At 41.9% G+C, this 26,995-nt stretch overlaps 1 protein-coding gene across 1 annotated transcript in view; it reads left to right on the forward strand.

The window, feature by feature from the left end:
• Positions 1 to 24,417: 24,417 nt before the first annotated feature.
• The window catches only part of LOC149803864 (uncharacterized), a 38,269-nt gene continuing 35,691 nt past the window's right edge, over positions 24,418 to 26,995 (forward strand). Inside the window, exon 1 of the mRNA XM_089951452.1 lies at positions 24,418 to 25,083. Coding sequence (XP_089807578.1) covers positions 24,973 to 25,083 — 111 coding nt within the window. The 5' untranslated portion in view covers positions 24,418 to 24,972. The remainder of the gene's footprint in view (positions 25,084 to 26,995) is intronic.

Consider the following 26,995-nt stretch of genomic DNA (forward strand, 5'->3'; position numbering starts at 1 on the left):
AATGTACTTTTTAAAGTGCTCTGTTGTGAATTGTGAATTGGATTGTAACTATTGATAAAAGAATACATTAATTATATAAGGTAAGTGTCTTTGAGTTTTGATTTTAAATAAGAAGCTACACTCACGCACTCACATACACGTACTACAGGGGTAAAATGTTTTTTTTTTATTATTTCTTTTATTTTTTATTTTGAGTTATTGGCAATTGAAAGTCGATCTCTTTTCGAGAGAAGTGGGTGGCCCTGAAAAGGGCCTTTGGTTTTTGGTGTAAGGGGTGAGTTTAAGCAATCAACTTTAACTGCCTTAAGCCTTTGCCACGGCCGAGGCCTACTCCTGATGATGATGATTGGGTTGAAATCACTAAGGGTGGTACGGTAGGCTTAGTCACAGGGTTGGCGTGTTTAGCTCGAGAAGGTCGTATTCTCTTCGGTCGTGATAAAGAAGTCTGATACATTTGTTTCAGACTTCTTAACTCCGCTAAAATGTCTAACAGTACCGTGACCGTTTGATTTTCACCCTCTTGTTTCTTTGCTGCTGCTTCTTCTTCTTCTTGTTATTTTTTTCTTAACTCTTCTTGCTGTTGTTGCTGTAAACGAAAAGCTTGTTCCGCTTCCTTTTGTCGTTGTATAAATTTCTCCAATTCTTCTTTCTGTCTCTGTCTAAAATTCTCCACGTGTGGTAATGAAGGTTCCGGAACAAATTCTTGCGAGGTAAGAAAATCCACAAAATCCCAATGTACCTCTTCTGAAAGTAAGTCCGGGTTCCCTTGTGTAGTCTCCACTGCTGGTGCACCCCAATGGATCGTTTTCTGAGTTTCCGTCATGTTGAATAACTGTCGCATGGATTGACAGCGCACAGGCGCTAGCGAATCTATATAGACCACGTGACGTCACAGACTGTTCTCTTCGGATTGGATGCGGGCTGACTGAATTTTGTAACGCGTGTTTGAATTGGTCAATGAACTCAATCCGTTTCAATCCTTCCTCTACCTATAAATAAGCGCAGTTCACTGCATTGATTCACCTGTTCTCGGCGCCTCAAGATGTGGACCACAATCGAATCATCAACCCTTGTGTCTTCGATGATGTTCAGGACGGACATACCGATGTATGTCCGATCCGAATGGACAGTTGTCCATAGGACCGCCAGCAACCTATGGATACGTAGGATTTACGTGGAGAGGCAAGGATGCCTCAAAAGAGTCCTGATTTACGGTCCTACAGTGAGACGAAGCCTAAGGACAAGAAGAAGTCACAGATGCCCTTTATGTTAAGGGCATATATAAACCCAAAGGCCCTTTTCAGGGCCACCCACATTTCTCGGAAAGAGATCGACTTTCAATTGCCTACCCCATTTTTTTATTTAATATGTGTGTGTGTGTGTGTGTGTGTGTGTGTGTGTGTGTGTGTGTGTGTTTGTGTGTGTTCTATCCCTCTCCCCTGTTCCCTTTCCATAGACCCCTCAGGTCGGGACCTTATTAAAATAGGGTCCCGACTCTGTTCCATTTTGTCGCTCAACAGACCCACAATCTATTCCCATGTTAAATTTCCATTGTCCCCAGATTGTCCCATGATTTTTCCCCATGTTAAATTTCCATTGTCCCCAGATTGTCCCATGATTTTTCCCCATGTTAAATTTCCATTGTCTCCAGATTGTCCCATGATTTTTCCCCATGTTAAATTTCCATTGTCTCCAGATTGTCCCAAGGGGTCCTGTAATGGTAATTCCCATTGTCTCCAGGGTATCCCACTTCACTACTATTCCAGTTAAATTTAGTTTTGATTCATGTTGTTTATAGTTTGATACACGATTAGGATTTCTGTCTGCAGGAAACAATGCTGCCAAAATACTCCACACAACACACTTATTATCATCTGACACAACATTTATACAACACTGTGTATTTTTAATCTTTTCTGGAAGCTCAGTGAATTTACCAACGCGTAGAGGGTCGTATTCATGAACATGGATCAACACTTTTTCTATCTCGATTAAAACCCATCCTAAACCAAATGATGTGTATTCCTCGATATTTTGGTTATTGTCCTGAATGATCTGATTAACGAGTAGACTGATATTGTCATTTAACAAAACGATACGAGTTTTTTTTTTGATAAATAAGTTCTGGTGAATTTTTCAGGATCAACAGCATGTTGAAATAATACCAGAAATTCAGCAGTTATTTTGACGCTCGGATTGTCATACAAAATTGATCTGATAATATGTTTCAGATTGATCTTTATATCTTCTTGTGGCGTCCATTCATAGGTCTTGTAAAAACCCTCAAATGATGAATCGATTAGTACTAGATTTAATTTTTCATGTCTAAGTGACTCGACTTTCTTTTTTAACCGCTCAAAATCAACATTCGTCTTAGGATATTTTATGTTTTTTCTAGATAATTTATACTCACCCACCAAACTTTTCATTAACTCGTCTGGAGTGATTTTAGTTCTTGCAGTTGTTGGTCCTACTTTTGGGGGACTTTTTATTTCTTGAAGTACTTCTTTGAAACGAGTTTTATGTCTTTGTGCTAGTGCTTTCTCAATATCGTCTTTAAGACGATCTAAATCAGCATTTGACCTAGGATATTTACCGAGTTTTCCTGTAAGGGTCTGATACTCATTTAACAACTTGAGGTCCGTAAAAATAAGGGAGATAATCGACCTCAAGCTATACATGTGAGTAGTTAAGTGGGATACCCTAGCCTCAATGGGAATTAGCATTACAGAGACCCCTGGGACACTCTAGCCTCAAGGGGAATTTAACATGGGAAAAAGTCTTGGGTCACTCTAGCCTCAAGGGGAATTGAACATGGGATTTTTTTTTTTTTAAAAGTTTTTTAAATTTAAATTTAAATTTAAATTTAAAAAAAGGGGTAGGCAATTGAAAGGCTATCTCTTTTCGAGAAATATGGGGGCCCTGAAAAGGGCTTTTGGGTTTTTTCTTCTTCTTTTAATTTCTTAACTTTTTCCACCATCCCCTTATTTTGTCCATCATTCCTTTCTTCTTTTTCTTTTCTGTTTCTGGTATCCTGTCCGGGTGACCCATGGCTCGGAACTTGGCCTGTATTTTCATCCAGTTGTTATTCAGTTGGTCGAATTCTAATTTCTTCTTCTTATTCTGTTCTTCCTTTATTTTTTTAGTCCACCTTTCCTTTATGTTCTCTACTTCTTGGGTCAGCACTCGTTTCATAAGTACCTCGGCTTTTATAAGTTGGTCAACACCCCATTTCACAAAAGACCACTCACTCCAAACTAAGATATCTTGTAGGAAGCATCTTACTAATGTTGTATTATCCAGAGCTTCCTTCAAGCTACCTACTCTTACATAGGGAGGGTTAATGAATCCTCTTATTTTCTTCACTTCTTCTTCTAACATACCGTCAAGGAGATCCATAGCTAGTTTCAGACTCCTCACTTGTCTGGTCACAAAATCCCTTGTAACTGGATATTTCCATTCCTTTTCTACTCTTTCTACAACATATACTCCATCTACTATCCAAAAATAACAGTGTCTCAAGTTGTTGAACAGGTCAGATACAGCTGCCATTTTCTTTCCGTAGAATCGTGTGAACGACGAACACTGTGGGTTCTTATAGTGAAAGCGCGGACGTGATGGAAAACATCCCCCTAAAACATAAAATTGATCTTACCTAGATCATGACCGAACAACGCGCGGACGTGAAGGAAAACATCCCCCACTTTTCTCATTTCATATAATAAAACCCCAAACTATACTCTCCACATACGCAAAGAAACAATAAAAAACCCATAATATACTATTCACACAAACTTACGCAAGCCCTTACAAACACAAACACACAAACACATACACTCACACTATTAATAAAGAGTTAGTGTTTATATTCACACTACTCTACCTACACACATTGGCAAATTAATAGTTATTTCTTTTCTAGAGTATTGGGTAGCCCTGAAAAGGGCTGTTGTTTTTTTTTTTGAACTCCAGATGCACCTATCTAATGATGGCACCTTCCTGGCCTGGCGCCACACACGCATCTTCTACACCAGTCTTTCCAGTTGACTCGTTTGGCTGGGAGCGCAGAGTGAGGATGATTAGCTTCATCACCCCAATCCTCTGTCTCTGGTATCTTGTAAGCCATCCTCTCTCCTATTTTCTTTTCCTCCTCTTCTCTCTGTCTTCTCTCCTCCTCTTCCTTCTTTATTCTTTCCTCTTCTACTATAGCCTCCGCAGCCAGTTCATTTACCAGGCGCCTGACATATTCCAGATGTATCTGGAGTTCAAGAAGTTTGCTTATTCTGGTATTCATTCTGGTGTTGATCAATCAACAAGGGTAGCTAGACTGCCCAGCGAGTTTCAATTTATAGTGAAAGCGCGGACGTGAAGGAAAACATCCCCCTAAAAACATAAAATTGATCTTACCTACATCATGACCAAAAAAACAACAACGCGCGGACCTAAAAGAAACACTCACTCACTTTTTATGCTACCCATCACTATTTTAAAATTTTTTCATAAATCACTTCAATAGACTATCCACATACGCAAAGCAATCCAATCTAACTCCAAATATACACCTCAAACACCAAAAAAAGACATCATTTTAATCTACTATCCATACCAACTTACTTAAGCACTTACAAACACAAACACACAAACACATACCCTCACATTTTTTAAAAAAAGAGTTAGTGTTTATTTTCACACTACTCTACCTACACACATTGGCAAATCGATCGTTATTTCTTTTCTAGAGTATTGGGGTAGCCCTGAAAAGGGCTGTTTTTTTTTTGTTTGCTATGGCATTCTTTTTTAGTTTCTAAGAATGCGATGTCCTCTGAGGATAGACTTTCTGGCGATAGGTCTGCTTCTTCGGAAAGAGAAGAAGAACTCTTTGGTGTCGATACGACAATCGACAAAGCCTCTGTCAGCTTCAGGTTGCTGCTGTTGTTGTTGTTGCTGCTGTTGCTGCTGTCTCTGAAGTCTGTACTTCTCTGTCCATTCTTCTTTTTCCCTGTTCATTTCTTCTCTGAAGAGCTCTTCTATCAGGTCTTCAGTGATTTTTAACATTCTCACATTCTCTATTTCTTCTGGCTTCGGTATCAGACTGTGTCTGACCCTATGCAAATTCACGTAGGCTTCGTTGAGCTTAGCTAGTTTGGAGCACATCTTCGTAGGAGGATGAGTCGACAATGGATGGTTAGACTGGAAACAACCCCGGTTCTTAAAGTCAAAGCGCGGACGTGAAGGAAAACATCCCCCACACGGTTTTTCGAGCCGCAACGTTCATGAGAGGGATAGTAAGAAATGAAAGAGCATCAATCCAACATTCTTATAGCTAAACAAACCACAAAGGCATTTTTTTCAAAACACAACATTTTTTATTCAAAAATCACTTAACACTAAACAACAACTCTAACATTTTTAACAATAATCCAACACTATAACATCAAACAATCTTTTCAAATCACAAACATTTTTTTCTCAATTGACAATCTACTTTAAACAGGGTTGACAACGTTGTGAATGAAATTGTGATTTCCACTGTTGGAAATCATGAGGTCATTGATGGACACTACGGTTCCTAGCTTGAGACAAAAGATAAGCATAATGGTCACAAAACCATCGATCTACTTTCACATCGTTTCTAGAAGAAGAACGAGGATCAAAATGAGTCACTAAATGTTCTAAGGAATAGCCCAGGCTGCGATGATGCAGAAAATACACACAATATTGTCCACACACCAAGGAATCTGTGCCTTGTAATTTCACGTTATTGAATCGGGTAGTCTGAGCATTTCTTCTCATAAAGTCGATGATATCGTCTTCCAAAGGGGGCAATCCGTACGAATCGAAATATTCCACACATCCTTCTTGAGGAAAGTAGACGGCTACCCAGTGGGTTCCTGGGAGATGGCTGTCGTCCGTGTTGATCACGTAAGCTTGATGGTCTTGAGGTTTGCGGTGAGGAAGTTCATCTTTAGCACAGACGACAGGATTCCAAGAAGCCGTATACGAACTGTGGTTCAAAAGGTAATAAAGTTCCCAGGTATCCATGTTTTTTTTTCTTCTTCACAGGTAATAATAAGTCGTCAATTCGATCCTGACATTTTGCTTGAAAATGTCTGACGAATAAACGGTTATTCGTTCTGTTTCCTCACTCTGATTCAGGAGAGCTTCGATACGATGGATCTCTTGAGTGGTTAATGGTGGACAAGAATGTTTACGCAAGTCTTTATACCACTGATGCAACACGTCTTTGTCCGAGATGAGACCCCAAGCCTCGTCCAGATATTCGTCTAATTTTTCTTCTTGACTTAACATCCATAACAAATTTTCTTGATCAATTCCGTCATTTTTTCGACCAAGTGTTTGGCAAAACAGGAGACTAAATGGGCTTCTTGTTCTGGCCATCTTGATTTCATCACGATCACTTCTTCTTCTTTTTCCACAGTCTCCTCACATTCCATCTTTAAAGTTTCTCCACTAGGTAAAGAGGGATAACAGTCTTCCATGGTTTCTAGTAATCTAGGATGACTTCTCTCAAACTGTTGATTTCTATGGTATTATCGAATTCTGCATACAGGATGACGTTCACCGTTTCATCAGGGTCTCGGTCTTTAAACTGAATTTCCACACGAATCTGGCCGGATTTTATAGGGTGGAAATGTCCCTCGTCGCTGCCTTGGTCTGGAGTGAAATCAAAAGCCCATAAAGCGTAGCCTCCTGCATAATCCTCGTACGTAATACCGTGACTGGTATTGGTTCCTAACTGTCCGGTGGCTTCGTACAGGGACAAGTACGATCTCAAGTAATTCTTCTTGGTAAAGTCAGGTTCGAAAGGTCGGGTACACAAGGTCTTGCCATCGCGACTGACTTCGATTTTGGACACGCCAAAGTGTTGAAAGTAGAAAGGATTTTTTTCGGCAGCTCCGTTGAAGGCTGTATTCTCGACGATACCAACGATCAAACGTTTGGGTAACTGTCCTTGGAACAGATGATCTTCGATCATGGATCGCTGTCCTTTGGGAATGGTGAAGGTTTTCACTTCCACGCGTCGTATGGGATACTTGGCGGTCGTTCTGCTCAACGTCTGACTGATGTCGTTTCCCACTTTAGGTAACACTTCCACACGGCGTACGTAGAGTCTGGCTTCTTGGATTTTGGTTTTGTAACCGTCACTATCAGCCATCAAATGGAAAGCGGCACTGCTACGATTCAGTCTCAGGCGGACATCCACCCCGTTCAGCAAATATTTCTCTTGTAACCACATGTCCAAATGCAAACGATCCATCAGTTCTAAACTTGTGTCGACTCCCGTGATTCTCTTTCTTCGTTCTAGAAATCCATCATTGTTGTCTTTCTTTTCATCAGTTTCCAATATTTCAAACTTGGTAGGTTCGTCAGCTTCCCATACCACACAGGCATTGAGATGAGTGTTCTTGGCATCTATTCCGTACGTCAAGAGATTTTCCAGGTAGGCACGATAAGGGTAAGTATCCATGCTGCTACTGACCAGTTTGTTATTCAAGTACAAGTCCACTCCACTGAACAAGGAATGCATGAAATTGTTGACGGGAGCTACTGCTTCATCGTCTATAGCACCTCCAGTCTTATCTAGAATTTTGACTTTCAGGTACAAGTAACTGCTATTCAGATCGATGTAATCTTCGGGCTGTCCTTTGATTTCAAACTCGATGGGAGCGGAATCCGTCAGTGAGGAGACGGGGTGAAATTCCACCCACTAGGATTCTTGCATGGTCATCATGGTAGGGGGCATGGCAAACAGATCCAGTTCCGACTTGGAACAAGCGCAAGACTCTCGGTGCATCATTTTTTTGTTCTTTCTCAATAATCGAAAACGTCTAAGTCTCGAACGGTTCTTCTTTTCTTGGCCTTTCTAGCTTGAAGTCTGGTGAAAGGGTGTTTTCTTCGTCGTCTCTTTCTGCCTTGTCCTTGCTGAATGCCTGACTCGGTAGCGTGCAGGGCATTTATAGGTGTGTCTCGTTGGCCCAAAATGTCTTTGCCCGTTTGCAGCAAGACATTTTTGCCTGCCCTCATGAAGGCTTCTTTAGGGTTTTGTTTGTCGATGATGACATTTTGGAGAAATTCTTTGCCTTGCGTCAGTGCCGCATCTTTCAAGGCGTGCAATCCGCGTGTCACCATCGGTTTCAACACTGGGGCCACCGAACGAAAGGCCGATTTTAACATGTCTCCTAAACCGTGTCCTCGTTGTCGAGCAACCCCTCGGTACACTGGATACATGACTTACTTACGAGTCGTGAGAGAACCGTTCTCGAAAATGGAGTTTCACCGTGACTTTTCCTTTGGTGAATGGAATATTTTGTCCCAAATCTCCTTGTATAGCAACGTTGACCGTGTCCAAATACGACTTGCTGACCGGCAAATAGTGAGGATGGACAAATTCGCGGTGGACGTGGTAAGTGTTTCCACCTTCCTCGTCAGTGTTCGTGGCAGAATCCACTTTGAAATGAATGACACGCAGTAACGGTACGGAGGTGTGTCCCACCACGTTGTACTCCACCACATCGGAATACACAAACATCAAATTCAGTCCTTGGTTCAGTTCTACCGGGGCACGAAATAACTTGCTAAAAGACTCGTTGTCGTAAACGATGGGTAATTCGTTTTTCTTGATCATGGCCTTTCTCATGTCCATGTCTCCGCCCAACATGTCAAACAATTCAGGACAAAATAAAATGGACATGATTTTACTCCGTTCAAATTTCATCAAGAAGCGACAAGCTGCTTTGTGGTACTGCATGGTGACAATTTTGTTGACATGCTCCAAAGCTTTCAGAAACACGACATTAAACCTAGAGGCTATGGTGCTGATTAAATGTTGACCACTAAAATAATAGCCTGGGGGAATGAACAAGTGATAGGTGGTGTACTTTTGATTTTGTGTACGGGTTTTCTTGTCATATTTGACATTGCTATCCATCCACTGTTGCATTTGCTCGTCATGAACTTCCACATCAAAAAAATTTTGATTGGGAAGGACATTGAGGACTTGAGTCGGGTGAATGATTTCTACTAAAGCCACTTCCCAATGGGCTTCGTGATCTAACTGGATGGCTTGAGGTAATTTGGCCGTGTAACAGCACAACGTGTTCTTGGGAAACACCTCCATGGAACTGTCACTGGGTAAGGTTAAGTAAAATTGGTTTTGGTGACTCATAATTCCAGAGTTCTGTGGCTGTCCGAGGGGTTAGTGGACGTCAGAGGCGTGTCTCCGCTCAAAATGGGGTTCTGGTTGTGGTTGGAGTGGTGACTGGCACTGGCACTGGACACAAGGTTCCCGTGGTTCCCGTTCGAGGTGAATTTCAGGGAGGGATTAGGAAGCAGGTAACCGATGCAACTGCTCAATAAAATGGTCCACAATTGTTTGTCTCCTTGTTGCAAACTCAAATTGGCGATGGCTGCCCCGATGACACAATACACCACGAAGATTTGGCAGAAAAAGACGATTTGCGTTTTAGGCACACGTTCTCCACACCACACCCACAAGGGTTGTTTTTGTAAATCTTGCACAGAAGAACTGGGTGAAGGAGGAGTGGTCGACGTAGCTGCGTCTGATGTGTGAAAGGGCATGATGGTCACTTCTTTTTATAGTCGATGACTTGGGAAGCGTCGATCCAAGAATCGAAACTGGGCGGATATCCTTTCCAACGTACTTTGACTTCTTTGACACGTCGTTTGCCCACTTTACGGGTTCTGCGTTCGAGAATGCTTTCGATGTCGTACACGTCGTCTTCTTTTTTGGTGACACGTTGTAACTCGGGCAAATAAAACGTTCCTTTGAGCACTTCTCCGTTCATGTCTTCCAATTTATAGACGACAGGATGACGGCCATGCACTCGTCCAGTGACGCGAAACAGTTCGGTCGTCCAGTTAGGTAAGTAACCTTTGTCAAAAGTGCGTTTGGTTTTGCCAATGCGCACCCAATCTCCTACGGCCAACTCTCCACTTTTCTTGGGGACAGCCCTCGTCGGGGACGTACCAAACAGACGCTCGAACACCAGCACTTCGTTCTCGGGAGTCACGTCTTGCGGGGCACGTCCGATGCTTCGATGGTAAGATTGGTTGTACGCTTGCACCAGGTGCGGTAAGATGTCGATGTACTTCAGAGTGTGGTGATGCGTAAAATATTTCCACATGCGTTCTTTCAAAGTGCGTTGAAAACGTTCCACGATGCTGGCTTTGGTTTCGGGATTCTCGGTGGTAAAAAAATGAATGTCACGTTTCTTTAATTCTCTTTGGAAAGCTTGGTTCAGAAATTCGGTGCCTTTGTCCGTTTGCCATCGAAGAGGGTGACGACCGCTTTGTTTCAACACTCGTTGCAGGGCTCGCACTAACTCGCTGCTGGATTTGGAAGTCAAGGGCACAACCCAGGCAAATTTGGAAAAGACGTCGATGACACAAAACAAATATTTGTAGCCACGATTGTAGCTGGCCAAATGAGAGACTTCGGCTAAATCGGCTTGCCATTGATGATCGATGCCTTCCACTCGAGTGCGACTTCTGGCAAACTTGCGTCGAATGGGTTTGTGTAAAGTGTAGGTAGCTTGTTCTTGTAACCATCGTTGCACTTGAGGTAAACGGAGACTTTTCAGTTGCGTTTTGGCAGCACGATACAATTTTTGAACTCCTGCGTAACCTGCAGGATGCGAGGGATCGTAGTAAATGCTGACTAAGACTTTTTCCATTTTTTTTTGTGTTAATTGGTGCGTTAATAAGGCACCCACTCTTGGAAGAGGCTACTCTTTTTCTCTTGGGGTATTTTTTTGGATTGCAATGCTTTGCGTGTGCGACCGGCAATAGGTGTTGAAGAGGAGGATGTCTGAGCGGGGGATATCGGTTCTTGTTTCATTTCTGTCTTCACTTCTGTCTTCACTTTCTTTTTCTCTTGTGAGGAAGAAGGGGTGGCCATCATCTTTTTAATCCATCCAATTCTGGAGGTAGGTGGTGTTGTTAACTTGCGTACTTTTTCTGGTGGAGTTTGAAACCCTTCTTCTTCTTCTTTTTCTGTCTTGGTCACTGGTACTGGTGGTACTGGTACTGGCGATGGTGCTGGACTTTTCATCAAGCTCTTAAAATCTTTCAGAGTGGGTAGAGCTGTTTCGTCTAAAGCTTTCTGGTGAAAGAGTTGCAGCCGTTGCAAGAGTTGACCGTACTTTTGCGATTTTTCTGTTTCGGACAAATCTTGGCGATCCATTAAGGACTGCAATTCGTGTTGTAACTGGGACATCTCTCTCAAATGGGGATTGGGAGGTAAATGCGGGGTGCGTTGTTCTTGCCAACGATGGTATTCCATCCATCGTTTGCAAGGCACTAAAGCTAGTTTTCGTCCTTCCATGGGGTTGTCAGGGGTCGATTCTGAGATCTTGGGAGTTCCGAAGGCCTTTTTATCTTGCTCCCACCAGTCCTCCCAACATGGTTCCCAAGACTCCTTTCAGTAAGGGGCCTAACAAGAGAGGCAAAATGCCTCCACGTTGGACCAACATCTTCTTCTTTTGACCATTTGGCGAAGAACGTGACGATGTTTGCCTAAGCATTGTTTCTGGCGTTTGGACAAAGGGATCGTGCCTTTCAAAACGTTCAAACAACATTCGCACACGGTATCGATGACCTCTTTGGAGGCCGTTTGAATGAGTTTTTTTCGTAGGGGTGGAGAAGCTTTGGACAGGACAGATAACATGTCCCCATGTTTGACTAAACGAGGAGGCAGTCCTTTCCTTTTCTTTCCTTGGGGTTTTCTGGAGGGTGACATCTTCAGGAGCACCAAAACACTGATACCCCGACTTGGTCACAGGCCTTTTTTATACTGGAACGCGTCGCCACTGATTGTCTTTACGTCGTATCAACCTCATGACAGGCATGACACGTCGTGCAGGGGTACACAACGGACTAAATCGAGCCAGTTCTTGCTTGGACAAATCCAGTAAACTTTGTAACATGCCCGATCCTTCTTGGACTTTGATTTTGGGAGAAGGTACTTTGTGAGCAGCAGCCACTGCCACTAAATTGGAGGGTCCTGCCACTGGGGAAGTTCTTTTGGGGGTCATCAACGGAGATGTTCTTGGTGTAATCAACGTCTCCATGTACTCTTCAGTTCTGGGTGTCATTAACGGAGAAGTGGATGAACGTGAGGATGCCGGAGACGCAGTCACTGCCGTGGCAGATCGTGGTTTGCGAGTGTAAGGTTGCGTCCTGGCCGAAGTGCTTCTCTTGCGACTAGTTTTCTTCTGTGGACTTTTCTTTTTCTGGGGACTTTTTCTCTGTTTCTTTTTCTGGGGGCTTCTTTTCTTTTTCCGGGGTGGTGGTGTCTGGTCAGAGGAGGGTCGTGCCACTGGAGAAGTTCTTCTCTTTGGGGACCTGGTCTTTTTCTTCTTCTTGGGACTTCGTTGGACTTTTGTCTTGGGGATGACTTTGGGGGCATTAGGATCCCATCTTAAAAGTGAGCGAATGATGACCCCTCCTAGAGTACCGCTCCCTCCAGGTTTCAAAATGATTTGTTTTTTGGTTTGAGTGTCGATGCGGGGATCGGCCAGCTGGACCAAAGCGACTTTGTTTCGATCGAAAAAGCGTTTGGTTTGATGAGGAATCTGAATGATTCCTTGGAGTAATTGACGTGCCGTCACCGTGAACCATCGTAAGACTTCTTTGAGACTAGCTTCTAAGACACGAGCTCGTGTTTGTGGATTTTTTTCTCGACTGATGCCATACAAGGCACGAATCAATTTGACGGGAAGATGCGACTGAAGGGACGTCATGTTCACACTGTGTGAGACAGACGAAAAAGGGTCTGAGTATTTTATAGATTTTTTTTATGGGGAGTGAAATGAAGTCGAGGACGGAGACGTGTACAGGACAGGCCCTCCGTCTTGGCACCAGTGGTGAAACAAGTGGGTACGAAATCGCAAATCCTCGGGGGTCGTAGGTTTCAAATCGACGAGTAAATAGGCGTGTGGCGTTTGAGTGGCATCGTCGTACGCCTGAGTCAGCCAAGGTGTTCCTAACTGTTTGGCTAAGACTTGCACTTGCGATTTATCTCGAGGGCTTTTAAACAAGACCACGTAATGCGCATTGAGACTGATGGTGCGATGGGCTTTACTTTTTTGAAACAAATTTTGGGTGATGTAAACGACACTGGCATTACGGTGATGCCCTTTGCGCGTGAACCACAGTTTAATTTCTTCTACGTCTTCTCCTAACATGTCGTCGAAAATGACCAAATGGGTTTGACGGGAGTCAGAGACGATGCCGTCGTCTTCTTTAGGAATGCCTTCCACAAACACGATGGAATCGCCTTGACTTTCTCGCAAGAGGCTGTACGCCGATTGCCACTCTTTGTAACACCACACGATCCGTTGAGGTGGCCGATCGATCAAATGATGTTTATGTTCGATCAAACGTTTGACGAATTCGGTTTTGCCTGAACCGCTAGGTCCAGCAATGAGCATGTTAAAGGGATGGCGAAGATACAAAGCCTCCCAACTGGCACGATCTAAGTGTTCGTCGATGACTTTGACAGTAGAGGAAGAGGGAGCAGAGACAGCAGAGGTAGCCATTGTGTGAGAAATGTCACTTGTGACACGGAAAACAAACAAGACAAGAGTTTATATACTTTTTCAGAACACGTGTATTGAATGTTTTTTTTCAAACATGAATACGAAAGACAAAAATACATAAAAGCCAAAGGCTTAAGTACAAGAATAAAAGGCACATGATAACCATGAACGTGGAATAAACACAAGTGTCTGTACAACATGTTTTGGGTAAAGTTCTAACCAGTTCTATAGTAGGGGGTAAGGTCACACAAGTGTCCTCCCGAAAGGGTCTTTCAGGCCTGTCCACGACAGTCCCGTCCTGGGTGACGGGTTCTTCTGGCACCGTCACTAACACGGGTTGAAAAGTAACTTTTTTCATTGAATAACTCTCGTGCATACTGGACCACCTCTTGGGTCCAAGCCAAACCAATCTGGTTTCTTCTTCGTCAACGGCATGGTAAGTTACTTCAATGAACAATGAACTATCGATCTTGCCTAGGGTTCCTTTTTATATACAGACCAATACCGACGTGACCATACGGCAACGTAAAGTGATTGGGAAGTCGCACTCGCTTCTGGTATACAATTTGATAGACTTTTTCCAAGGGTCGACTGACGATGTGGTGAGTGGGTAAACGTACAATCTTGTTCGCTTGATAGGTGGTCACTTTAAAGTTTCCATCCTCTCCCGATTGCAAGGCTTCTTTCAATACCCCAAAGTTGACCACTCGACTGGTACGATGATTCAGAGTCAGTCCTTTCACTTTGCACGTCGTGTGCACTTCTTGTTTGTCCCGGTATTCGTAGCCTTAATTTTTGGGGCCGCCACTGACGAAACTTAGAATCTTGTCGTCGGGATGCTCGTCTGTCCAGGCTCCTAAACGGTCTCCTTCGATGTCAGGGTGCTGTTGACTCGGGTGATGGATGTAAATGCAACTATCCGTGTCAAAGTACAGGACGCGTTCCCCTAACAGTTCTAAAGCTTCGTACAATTTTAAGCGAGCATGGGCTGTCACGTAAGCCGCAATGATGACATTTCCAAAAGGGTCGTCTTGTACAAAGTCCAGATCTTCTTCGTAATTGACCAAGATCAAATCCTCTCGAACGACGTCCACGTGTTTCATGTATTTGGTTTTGTCGTGAATCATCTGGAAGTAGCGGGAAGGTTCTGTCAAATATTCCGTCTTGGGTAAACACGGTCGTTGTGCCATTTTACCCCACAAGCAATTTAACATCACTTTGGCAAACGATCGCCTGCCTTCGTTTTTCTCGATGTGGTCTAAAGAGATGCCTTCTTGTGCATAGTATTTCTCTTTGAATTGTATTTGGTCTTCGGGAGTGTGACACCAGGAAGGATAGCCGCTGGCTTCTTGCTTCAGTTTCAAAAAGACATCCACGTAGTCAGCGAAAATGCCTTTCTGAGTAGGGTCACCCTTGTGGTACTGTTGTGTCTTGGGAAAGTGGCAAATTTCGTACACTTGTAACAGTTGGTATCCCATGTCCAGAGCTTTGAACAATTCTACGCTGACCCAGGTTCCCGTCAAGGCCCGTTCTTCCTGGCTGTGATGACAAGGCTGATCTTGGTTGCACGTTTCGGCACAAGTACGGCACAAGGGAAACATCAGTTTGCCTTGACAATGGTGAGGTAAGACGGGATGGTATAGGTTCGTGGGAGGCAAAACTTTGCACTTGATCAAGCCTTCGTATTGTCGAATGTTTTTCAGGTCGATGTGTTCCGTCAGCAATTGCGGGTGCCCTACAGGAAAGCGACAATATTTGCACACGTAGGGATACAGCGAACACACGTCCAAGTATTTGATTTCTTCTCCTTTCTCTTCGTCGGCTTGGTACAGCAAACAGGTGGCATTGGTCCTTCCTCCGTACAAACTATCCCTCGGGTTCAGCGGGTCCATGAACTGGTAACTTTCCACGAGGCGTTTAAACTCGGGATCGGTTTTCATACGGTGATCGTATTCGTGTTCCCACATTTCCACCACTTGGTATCCTTGCTGTTCTAACTTTAGGCGCCGCTGACAAGTGTCCTGGTACAAGTCTTCCATGGTCCGTTGTAAAAACTGATTTTTAGTGTCACGGTCAGGGTAGCAGACGGGACATCCGTGAAATAAGCAACCGTTAAACTCGTACACGATCTTGGGGTTTTCTAAGTCCCAGCCATCGACCGAATACGTTCCGATGGTCTTTTCGCCTCCTCCGTTGCGGGCATGCTGAATCCACTTGTCTTCCTTGTCGCACAAGTAATGTAACCAACGTAGGGCTTTGACCGAGTATTGACGCTTGACATAGTTGGTCGTTTGAGGACTGATGACAGCCACGGTGTTTTCAGGCATAAATCGTTGGCGGTACACTAAGGAACACGCTTTGGCAATGGTGCAAGCTTCTTTCAAAGGATCGACCCCTCCGTGTTCCATGAACAGTTCTTGAAATTTTCCACAGCAACGTCGTAAAATGTCCCCGTCGGAACGACAATACTTTAACATTTCTTCCTGAAAGTCGAAGGGGTCAGAGGCATGAGCCTGGTACCAAGCGTAGAAAGCTTCTCGTTGTTCGGTACGCATGTTGTCGGGGTCGTAATAGTGAGCCTCAGGCAAATGGGGTAGAACGGCGTGTTGATTGGCTTCCGTATTGAAAAAGTGAGGAAAGTACCCTTTAGCCATTTCTGTCATTCCAAACGTTTTAGGCATTCGACTCAAAGGCATGGCCAAGTAACTCATCGAATCTTTAAACTGCACTTGTCCCACTTGCATGAAAATGATTTTGGCTCCGTTCAAAATCACTTTAGGACGTTCGGTGCCATGTTCCGTATAGTACCTCAAAAGAAACTGTCCATCGTATCCGGAGAAATTGTGAGGCATCACCGTGGCATGACGATGACAATCTCCGTAACGTTCGATGTCCTCTTGGCTCCACGTCTTGTCGATGGGGTCTAAAACCCATTGGGCAAAATCGGCTAACGTGTTTGGTCCCCGAAAGATTTTTTCACGCCCTCCGGGAATCTTGCTGCACTGAGGGCAATGACTGAAGATAGGTTCTTGAATGCACTTCTCGCACGCTCGATGAGCCACGCAGAAATTAGGAATGTGAATGCCGGTCTCTTGCATGCATTCGAAATCGAAAAAGATGAAATTGCCTTTCTTCTTGTGACCGTCCTCTTTCTCTGGTGGGGGTTGGTATTTTTGCACGTAGCATTGGTGTTCCAAGTCCACGATGCGGTGACAAATGTGACATTTTTTCTTTCCTCGACATACGTGTGCCTTGGCATTATTGGTAAGTATGCCTTGTCCACAGGTAGGGCACAATCTCAGGAGTTGACAAGCACATTTCTTCTGTGAACCTTGCGTCTTCAAATGTTGTTGGTAACAGGTAGGGCTGACAAACGTGCGCAAACAAGTTGAACAAGGCACTGGTTCTTCGCTCAGACAGGGTTGAGAGGCCAAACATCCTGGGCATTTCCATCCACAATGCTTGTGTTGCTCTCGATTGTTATAACCATAATCACATTTCTCACAATAATAACCGTATCGCAGGAATGCAGTGATACTGGTAATGGTATCGAAATGGTCATCGTGATGATAAAGGTGAATGTATTTTCCGTCCTTAAAATCTTGGCCTCGAAACAACAGAGACCCACGCATTTCTTGAGGGTGCACTTTCAAGGTGTAGCGTGGAGCTAGGGCATCTTGCAATTTCTTCATCTCAGGAATGCCACAGGGTGTGTCTTTGGACAGACCAGCTTGTTGCAACAGGAGTTCTGCTTCGTTTCGTTGTTTGGCTCGGTCCGATTGTCGAATAGTTTTCCAGGCTCTTTTCCATTCTGTCGTGTCGTTCTTGTTGGCATAGGTTCGTCCCACCACGATGGCTCGGGCTAAACACATCTGGTCATGAGGGTTGTTAATTCGGACGAGACTTGTTTTGGTGTTGCGAAGGTCGTTCACCAATAACATCTTTTTGCTTCCAGTCCCTTGAGGAAGAGAGACGTGAGCCATTTTCAGTGTGGCTTTACCATCGGTGATGTCAAACTGGTCATTAGATTGTTGTACGTGTTGAATCTTGTCCATGACTTTGGAAGGGGTTAGTTCTGCGGGTCTGCTAAACTCGATCCAAACAGGGGATTTCAAACCGTCGTGATCTATGGATAGTGTCAAGCGATCGTCTTCTTTGGGTTGACATTGTCGCTTGAGTGCGGTGAGCAAAGAATCCCACACCCCAGTGATGAACCCTTCTGCTTTCTCCAATGGTACGTCGGCCTTGAAATCTTTAAACTTCACCGTGTAGGTGTAAGCCGTGGTTCTAAATTTTCTAGAGGAGCGCTTTTCCGTCTCTCGAATGGAATAGTATTTTTCAGGGTTGACTAAGGGTGACGAACTTGGTTTAGAGGTTTCAAATTCTGGTTCACTCATGTCCTCTTCAAAATCACTGGCATGAATTTGTGCCAAGATTTTAGCTCTGGTACGAGGCGATAGATCACGTTTCTGCCTCTTACTTTCTTCTTCTTTCTTCTCGAATGAATGGGATCGTTTCATCTTGAGTGCAAAACGTCAAATGACTCAAGTGTAAACACCATAGACTAATTTATAGTCATGGCAGACCAGCGTATATAAAAGGGTGTGTGTCTTGTTCTTTCACTATTCATTTCACTCTCAAGCCGAGCACAACGAAAAGAAGAGACTACCCAGATGGAACGTTTCGTCAGAGCTTTGCGAGGGGTCATTAGAAAATTCTCTTCAGACCAGCCGACGGACTACTCTCCTTCCTTTCGAGATAAAAGTGAAGATACTTGCTATATCTGTCAGAAGAAAGGGCATTGGTCTTCAGAGTGTCCAGACCGTCAAAAAAGAAAAAAAAAACAGGGGCTAAAAAAGACAAAAGTCAAGATACCTGTTATTATTGTAAAGAAAAAGGACATTGGTCTCCAGATTGCCCAAAAAAGAAACAAGAGGAGTCAGAAGAAAAGAAGGATTCTTCAGAAGAAGAGAGGGATTCTTCGGAAGAAGAGAGGGATTCTTCGATAGAAGAGAGGGATTCTTCAGAGGAAGAAGAGGAAGAAAGAAGACAATTCTATTTAAAAGAAGCAAAGAAACAGGAGAAGAAAAGAAGAAGGGAAGAAAATGAGGAAAAAACGGTGAAGAAATTCAAAAAACAGAGAGACTAAGTAAGGAGAAAGAAGAAGTTAATGAACTTTTAATTAAAGTGTTCTGTGGTGAATTGTGAATTGGATTGTAAAAAATGGATAAAAGAATACATGAATGATATAAGGTAAGTGTCTTTGAGTTTTGATTTTAAAATAAGAAGCTACACTCACGCACTCATACACAGACATGTACTATAAGGGTAAAATGGTTTGTTTTTTTTTTTGTTGATTTTTGAGTTATTGGCAAATTGAAAGGCTATCTCTTTTCGAGAGAAGTGGGTGGCCCTGAAAAGGGCCTTTTTATTTTGGTGTAGGGGTGAGTTTAACCAATCAACTTTAACTGCCTTAAGCCTTTGCCACGGCCGAGGTCTACTTCTGATGATTGGGTTGAAATCACTAAGGGTGGTACGATAGGCTTAGTCACAGGGTTGGCGTGTTTAGCTCGGGAAGGTCGTATTCTCTTCGGTCGTGATAAAGAAGTCTGATACATTTGTTTCAGACTTCTTAACTCCGCTAAAATGTCCAACAGTACCGTAGCCGTTTGATTTTCACCCTCTTGTTTCTTTGCTGCTACTTCTTCTTGTTGTTGTTTTTTTCTTACCTCTTCTTGTTGCTGTTGCTGTTGCTGTAGGAGAAAAGCTTGTTCCGCTTCCTTTTGTCGTTGCATAAATTTCTCCAATTCTTCTTTCTGTCTCTGTCTAAAATTCTCCACTTGCGGTAATGAAGAAGGTAACGAAGATTCCGGAACAAATTCTTGCGAGGTAAGAAAATCCACAAAATCCCAATGTACCTCTTCTGAAAGTATGTCCGGGTTCCCTTGGGCAGTCTCCTCTGCTGGTGCACCCCAATGGATCGTTTTCTGAGTTTCCGTCATGTTGAATCACTGTCGCATAGATTGACTGCACACAAGCGCTAACGAATCTATATAGACCACGTGACGTCACAGACTGCTCTCTTCGGATTGGATGCGAGCTGACTGAATTTTGTAACGCGTGTTCGGATTGGTGAATGAATTCAATCCGTTTCAATCCTTCCTGTACCTATAAATAAGCGCAGTTCACTGCATTGATTCACCTATTCTCGTCGCTTCAAGATGTGGACCACAGTTGAGTCATCCACCCTTGTGTCTTCCATGATGTTTAGGACGGACATGCTCATGTATGTCAGGTCCAAGTGGACTGTTGTTGATAGGACATATACTAGTCAATGGATGAGGAGAGTTTACATAGAAAGACAAGGCTGTCTCAAGAGGGTACTTGTGTATGGACCGGCAGTTAGAAGGAGTTTAAGAAGAAGAAGAAGAAGATGTGACAGATGCCATCTATGTTAATATTAATATTAACATAAACCCAAAGGTCCTTTTCAGAGCCAGCCATATTTCTCGAAAAGAGATAGCCTTTCAATTGCCTACCCCTTTTTAAAAAAAATTTAAAAAAAAAAAAAAAATCCCATGTTCAATTCCCCTTGAGGCTAGAGTGACCCAAGACTTTTTCCCATGTTAAATTCCCCTTGAGGCTAGAGTGTCCCACGATTTTTCTCCATGTTAAATTTCCATTGAGGCTAGAGTGTCCCAGGGGTCTCTGTAATGCTAATTCCCATTGAGGCTAGGGTATCCCACTTAACTACTCATGTGCACGTGCTTCGTTTGGTTGTTAGACCCCATGCATGTAACAGTAGTTTCAAAATACAGACAAGCATTACATCAGGGAAATACATAAAGATTTAAGTGGAAGTAGTATACGATTGACCAAAAGTCTGGCTTAGAGGGCTATTTAACCAGAATGTCCGATTTGTCCGTGCACATATTTTGAGCGATGTGAATATCATGGGACCAGAAGATCGATTATCCAAAAACAACAAAATTTTATAGTTTCTCGGAGTTCTGCCTAGTAAAGATATGTTATGGCCGTTGAAAGGGCAACTTTCTCCACATCAAAAGGATGCACAATTACTTGGGTAAATTCGCAAATGTAGATTGCGGGCGTGCTCTCTACATGCGAGTAATATGAGATTGATTTCACAAACTTTGGCAGCATTACCAAAAGGGTCCCTCATATCCAGCAATGAATGGCAGCGGAAAAACTCGTGAATGTTTTCATTAGCCTGCGAGAGAGGAGACCTGTTGTCTTGTCCATTTCGCTGTAACCTCAAACATTTATGAAACACCTCAGCTAAGTCCTGACCACGTAAAAATATAGGTGGTTCGGTTTGCGAGCGTCACGGTAAATGCAAGCACCATTTGAAATCAGGGGCTGAGTGTGAAACAGCAACATAGAATGTTGATAATATTTAAATATTTTAGTATCAATCTCACATCTGGCATCTGTGTAACCAAAACCAAACCCAGTCGTGTCCTTGATAAATGAAGAAAGGAGAAATGTTAAGCAATATTGAACGTCGGGGTTTGTTAAGAGTAGAAAATGCGCTCACATTTATTCTCATCTACTCGTCCCGAGGAAAATTGTAAAGTTTTACTCAGCCCAGCCAATGTTTACGCAATCAAGACCAGATCACTAGGGATTTTCCTGAGCCCTGTCTAATGATATTAAACAAACACCAACACTATTCTTTAAAAATCGTGCTTCACAAGTTTCTTCTCTCTGATTATGCCAAATCTCAAATAAATTGAGATACTTAACTTGGATACCCCCAGCACATTCATATCCCTCAAAACCTTCATGTATATCTTATGTGCATTTTAATCTAATGTAAACAATAATGTCTATGTTTGTATATTTTATGGTTACATGTGAGTATGTCATTCACTGTGATAAGAAGAGTTACATTTGTGCATATACTTTGCATTAATAGTTTTAGTATTTTATTATTGATGCCTTCCTGTAAGATTGGTTGACTGAATCAGAACGAAATGTATAATCCTCATGAAATAAAGTTATTGTTATTATCATTTATTATTATTATCATTTATTATTATTTTTATTATTATTATTATTATTATTATTAACTAATCCATGCTACCATAAAGCCTCGTACACATTTAGAGACTGGCTAATTACAAGGTTTGAGATACATATTCCCAACACCGACTCAGGCCCGACCTTAGGGCAAGGCGAACGAGACAATCATCTTGGGCCCCGCGCTTTCATGGGCCAAGCGCTGCTGATGGAAAACAACTACGCGATGCATTTTTTTTTTTTTTTTTTTTTTTTGTTTTTGCTTAGGGTCCCGCTCATTGCTTGCTGCCTTGGGCCCCGCGTATCCTAGGGCCGTTTCTGCACCGACTTCCCATAATCAAACAAATAATCACTAAAAACTAACAATGCTTTAAACAGAGATGTAAATACAAATAGCGCGAGTTTACTACACTATGCAAATAGCACATAATCTTGGGTTTGTACACTATGGTTTGTACACTATGGTTTGTACACTAAGTTAGACATGGAAGAGCAATGTATACAAAAGAAGACTTTTATCATTTCTGGAATTAAGAAACGTTTATACCGATGCTTTGCAAACTACCTGATCGTTTGTAAATATGAATGCCACTGAAACAATGACAAGAGAAATTTTAGAGTAAGAGATACAGATTAGTGTAAAATGTACAGATTAGAGCGAGATGTACAGATTAGAGCCAGATGTACAGATTAGAGCCAGATGTACAGATTAGAGCCAGATGTACAGATTAGATGTAAGGATTAGATTAAGATACATGGGCGCCCGCACATAGGGGCAAAAGGGGGGGGGTAAACTTGCACCTACCCCCAGACTTCACCTCTAAACATGTTTTAGATTACATTCGTAAAATTAATAGCTGACTACTACGTGCTTTCCCCCTCCACCTCCGAAAATAATTCTGCGGGTGCCCCTAGTAAGATGTACAAGTTAGAGTAAAATGTACAGATTAGAGTATGGTGTACAGGGAAGAAACAATACACGTAGTGACGTATGAAAGATAAATGTAGCAACATCTCTTTTAAAATATCTTTGAAGCATAAAAAAGGTTTGAGAAAGAAAAAGACAAATACAAATATTTGGATTCCATACACTCTTGCTAGGATTTGTACACTTTTGAAACTCACTGTGTGCTCCTAGACATTCAAGAATAAACTAAGATGAATTTATGAATTACTGAATTTTTGGCTTGTGGGTTTCCAGGATAATATTTTCCCAAGTAATAGATGCAAATTGTATGACACTGTGAAACGGTTTATCTTTTAAATTTGTTTCTAAAGTGGGTAAGGGGACATTAAAGATAGTAAATCAGTAACTTCGCGCCACTGGTATTTTTCTGGCCAGAAAAGTGCGATTTAATAATAATAATAATAATAATAATAATAATAATAATTCTGTTTCATTCAAGGAAATTATGTTGAGCTTCATAGCAGCCGATACAATGCGATACGATTGTCAAAACCCCCTCCCCCCAATCCAAGATATAAACAGATTTTGGTGCGAATATCATCCCCTCTGCAGACGAATTGATTGATTATTCCACTCCATCCACAACCATTTTAAGCATGAGAGGAAAAGCGAGTTCCATGATCAGAACAAATGCCTTTATCAAAAACTATTATAGATAAGCGGTCGTTATAAGCGTTAAGTTCTCATGGATTCCAATAGATGACCTCATACCCACGTAGTCAGAGTGTGTCGTGATGCGTGGCTGATAGTTAAACAAAAACGTATTGATTAAATATAGAATGATTGCACTGAAGCGGATGTGCTGGGTTCATTCTATTATCTACTAATATATCAACAGATTATACATGCTGGGTTCATTCTATTATCTACTAAAATATCAACAGATTATACATGCTGGGGAGCTTACGGGTACTAATGAATCGTATGTTGTGATGTTCTAACAAACAATTTTATTTGGATTTTCAAGTTTTTGCTTTGTTTTAGTTCTCCGATTCATTTATAAAGCCTTATATCTTTCGAAATCATAGGAATTTTAGAAGCTTTCTTCTTCTTCCTCTTCTTCTTCTAATAATAATAATAACAATAATAACAACAACAACACTAATTATAAAAAAGTTCCTGCTTATGCAGTCAAATCCACGAAAAAGAAAAACAATTTAAAAAATTCCCATATAAATTTTAACAGAGTATTTGAAACTTAAAGTTTTATTTGGTAATAAAAATGATTAAAGCACTCGATTTATAAAACAGGGCAGAGATTGGAGAGATGCTTGTTTGAGACTTTGAGGTTTAGCTTTTGGTCTTTGAAAATTAAGGAATTTCTATTCAGAAATAAAAATGTTTGCTAATTTGAAATATTTCTGTAAATTTTCACCTATATCGCTCAAACAAAAGCACCATTTTCTTTAAGTTAGTTCTGAATTTGAAACAGTATATGAATTCTACGACTTGGTATAAAAATAAATGGCGTAGTTATTTAATACTGGAAACAACCAGGACGTATCTTGTATTTAGATTCATTTAACTTTTTCGGGTTGGTTTTGCCAACATTTTTGGTGTCAGGCTATGCTTTCTCTTATACAACTTTGTTGCGTTTCATAAATAACAGTGTCATGTGCTAGATTCTTGTTATACATGATCATCTTAACTTTGTTCCTTTATGATGGCCTCGCCATTTGCAGTCAAAACTTGGTTCGTTTTGTTTTTCAGCCATGAAGCAAATCAACAGTCCACAATACAAATTCGAGTCATCTGACATTTGTGCAATCAAATGATTCTCATTTTGTTGTTATAAAATTACGGGCAGATCAGTATCTTTGTTAGACCCAAGACGGCGTTGCAATATCGTATCAGCAGTATATCAACAAAACTTCAGAGAACGGAGGCCATCAAGATCACTGTTTGCTTTAAGGGCCAAAAATCCAATGAATATTTATAGGGTTTTGTACGTCCACTGGAGACAACCCTGCATAGGCCATTGAGAAGAACAGGAATACCCGGAGAAATTCCTGCATAGGATATTGAGAGGAATATGGAGATATTCCTGCATATACCATTTAATGGAATAGGGATACCCAGAGGTATTCCTGCATAGAATATTGAGAAGAACAGTGAAACTTAGAGACATTCCTGCAAAGGCCATTGTGAGGAATACGGATAGCCAGAGACATTCCTGCATAGCCATTGAGAGGAATAGGGAGACATTCCTGTATAAACTCTTGAAAGGAATAGGAATACCCCGCGAGATTCCTGTATAGGCCATTAAGAGGAATAGAGAAACCGAGAGACATTCCTATCAAGGACATTGAAAGCAATACGGAATACCAATCCATTGTTTTACAGATGTAAGAATTTCAACAAGGAAAATTGGCCTTCACGAAAATGTCAGATTTAGTGTATGTACTGATATTTATTGCCAGTAACAGTATGCTGTGTGCTAGTGCGTCATTTGACAAAAATCCTCTCTGTAAACATGATTGTCGGCTTTCCAAGGTAAGAACACCTGTACAAGTTTCCAATCAGGGGAACTTACTGTTCTTCGTGTAGTTTTTCAGGGTCTAATTATCGTTTTTCAAACATATAGATTCATTAGTTTTTTCTTACTTTTTAATGTTACATTTCTATTAGGAAAAACAAGTTAAACATAAAATAGCAATGATTACCTAAATATATGCACGCATGCAAGAACACAGTATATGTATAGAGATATACGTACCTGAGTACTAGAAATTACCGTAATTTCCACATCCAAAGATATGATGGGAGTAAGAACCACAAACAATGATACATTTTTCAATGACTGCAAACCTTTGCGAATAATAAATACCAGATCTAAATAACAACAATCAACAAATGATTATCTTTTGCTTGCACAAAGAAATCTGCGATGACTCGAATTTGTATTGTGCACTATTGAATAAAATTGCTTCACGATCGCTCCGGTGGCCTAGTGGTTAGGACCAGTCAGCCTGGTGTCAGGATAGTGGGACTGGGTGGGACATGCTGCTACGTGTCTGCGGCATGGTGTCCCAGTGCTAGACATGATTATAAACTGACCCACTGCAGACATCGTAGCGATAGGACTGAAACTTGTTAAAGCTACGTTACAAATCCAAATCAAACACTCAAATATTAACAATAACGGGGGTGGAAGGTGAATACCCGTGAAATTTAAATTCATAATATTTAGAAATTCGACTCCTTCCATTTTGCCACTACCCAAAATATCGTGCTCTATCAAGGGACGTAATATTGCACCCTACATTAAGTTTTGCGCCTTATATTTTTAGATTGCGTGATAAATAATGCCTTACCCCATATCACACTGCCCTACATCACATGATACTGACCACCCTGGTATGTGGAATTCAGGGATTAGGCATTTTCCTCTCTCTTGTGGTATTAATGTGTCAATTTATTATTGTAATTTAATGTATATACAAGCAGTGCCGTCTTAACAACATTGTAGGCTCTGGGCAAAGCAATGCACTGGGGCCCCTACCGGCCAATATTTATTAACAATATGGACAGCATGATGCCCCTAGAAGCTTGAGGCCCTGGGCAACTGCCCAGTGTGCCCATGCCTTAAGACGGCACTGTTTACAAGTACAAATCAGCGGGAGGGCACCGGAGGCCGAGTGGTCTTAAGCGCTAACCGTTACGGATCACAACCATCTCAACATTACGCTATCTGCGTGGGTTTGAGGCTCGGGCTCGACCAATGTGGGTACGTGAGAAAGCTTGCCATGAGTAGGTGATTCTTTCCGAGTTCTGAATCCACCAGTTATACTGGCCGCAATATATATCCTATTTTGTGTTGAAACATGGCGTGAAACCCCATAAGAACAACAACAGCAACATAGATTCAGCGTGTTTGTGCATGGAGGTGAGTGTTAAATTCTATTTGCACAGCGAGTGAGTTATCATGTACCTTTGCTCCATTCTTTATGGGAAATGAGTGCATGGCCGAGTGGATTGGGGTGATGTTACATGAGAGCTAGGCGATAATTGCCTTTTACTCGCGGCATGGGTTCGATTCCGGCTTGAAGCGAATTATAACTCTGAGACTTATTATAATGTGTGTGTGTGCGTGTGTGTGTAAAACCAACACCGTATATAACGTATTAGTGTTTTGCTGACAAATGTATTTCTTCTGTGATATGGAAAGGATTAGTAATGTGCGATACACCCTAACATATAATAGTTGTTAAACGAAATACATGCACATATTACAATACTGTCCGAGCAATGGTTTATCATGAGGTTAAATCTTTCCCACGCTCTGACAGTAGACTAATGACGAATGTGAACGAGAAACTGATACATATAGTTTAGGGGAACAGCAATTCTAAACATAGAATGTAACTGTGTTACTCCATTGTCGACAAATGGGGATGATATAATT

The sequence above is a fragment of the Sinohyriopsis cumingii genome, chromosome 3 (genome assembly GCF_028554795.1).
Source record: "Sinohyriopsis cumingii isolate HCF-2022 chromosome 3, ASM2855479v2, whole genome shotgun sequence".
NCBI lineage: Eukaryota > Metazoa > Mollusca > Bivalvia > Unionida > Unionidae > Sinohyriopsis > Sinohyriopsis cumingii.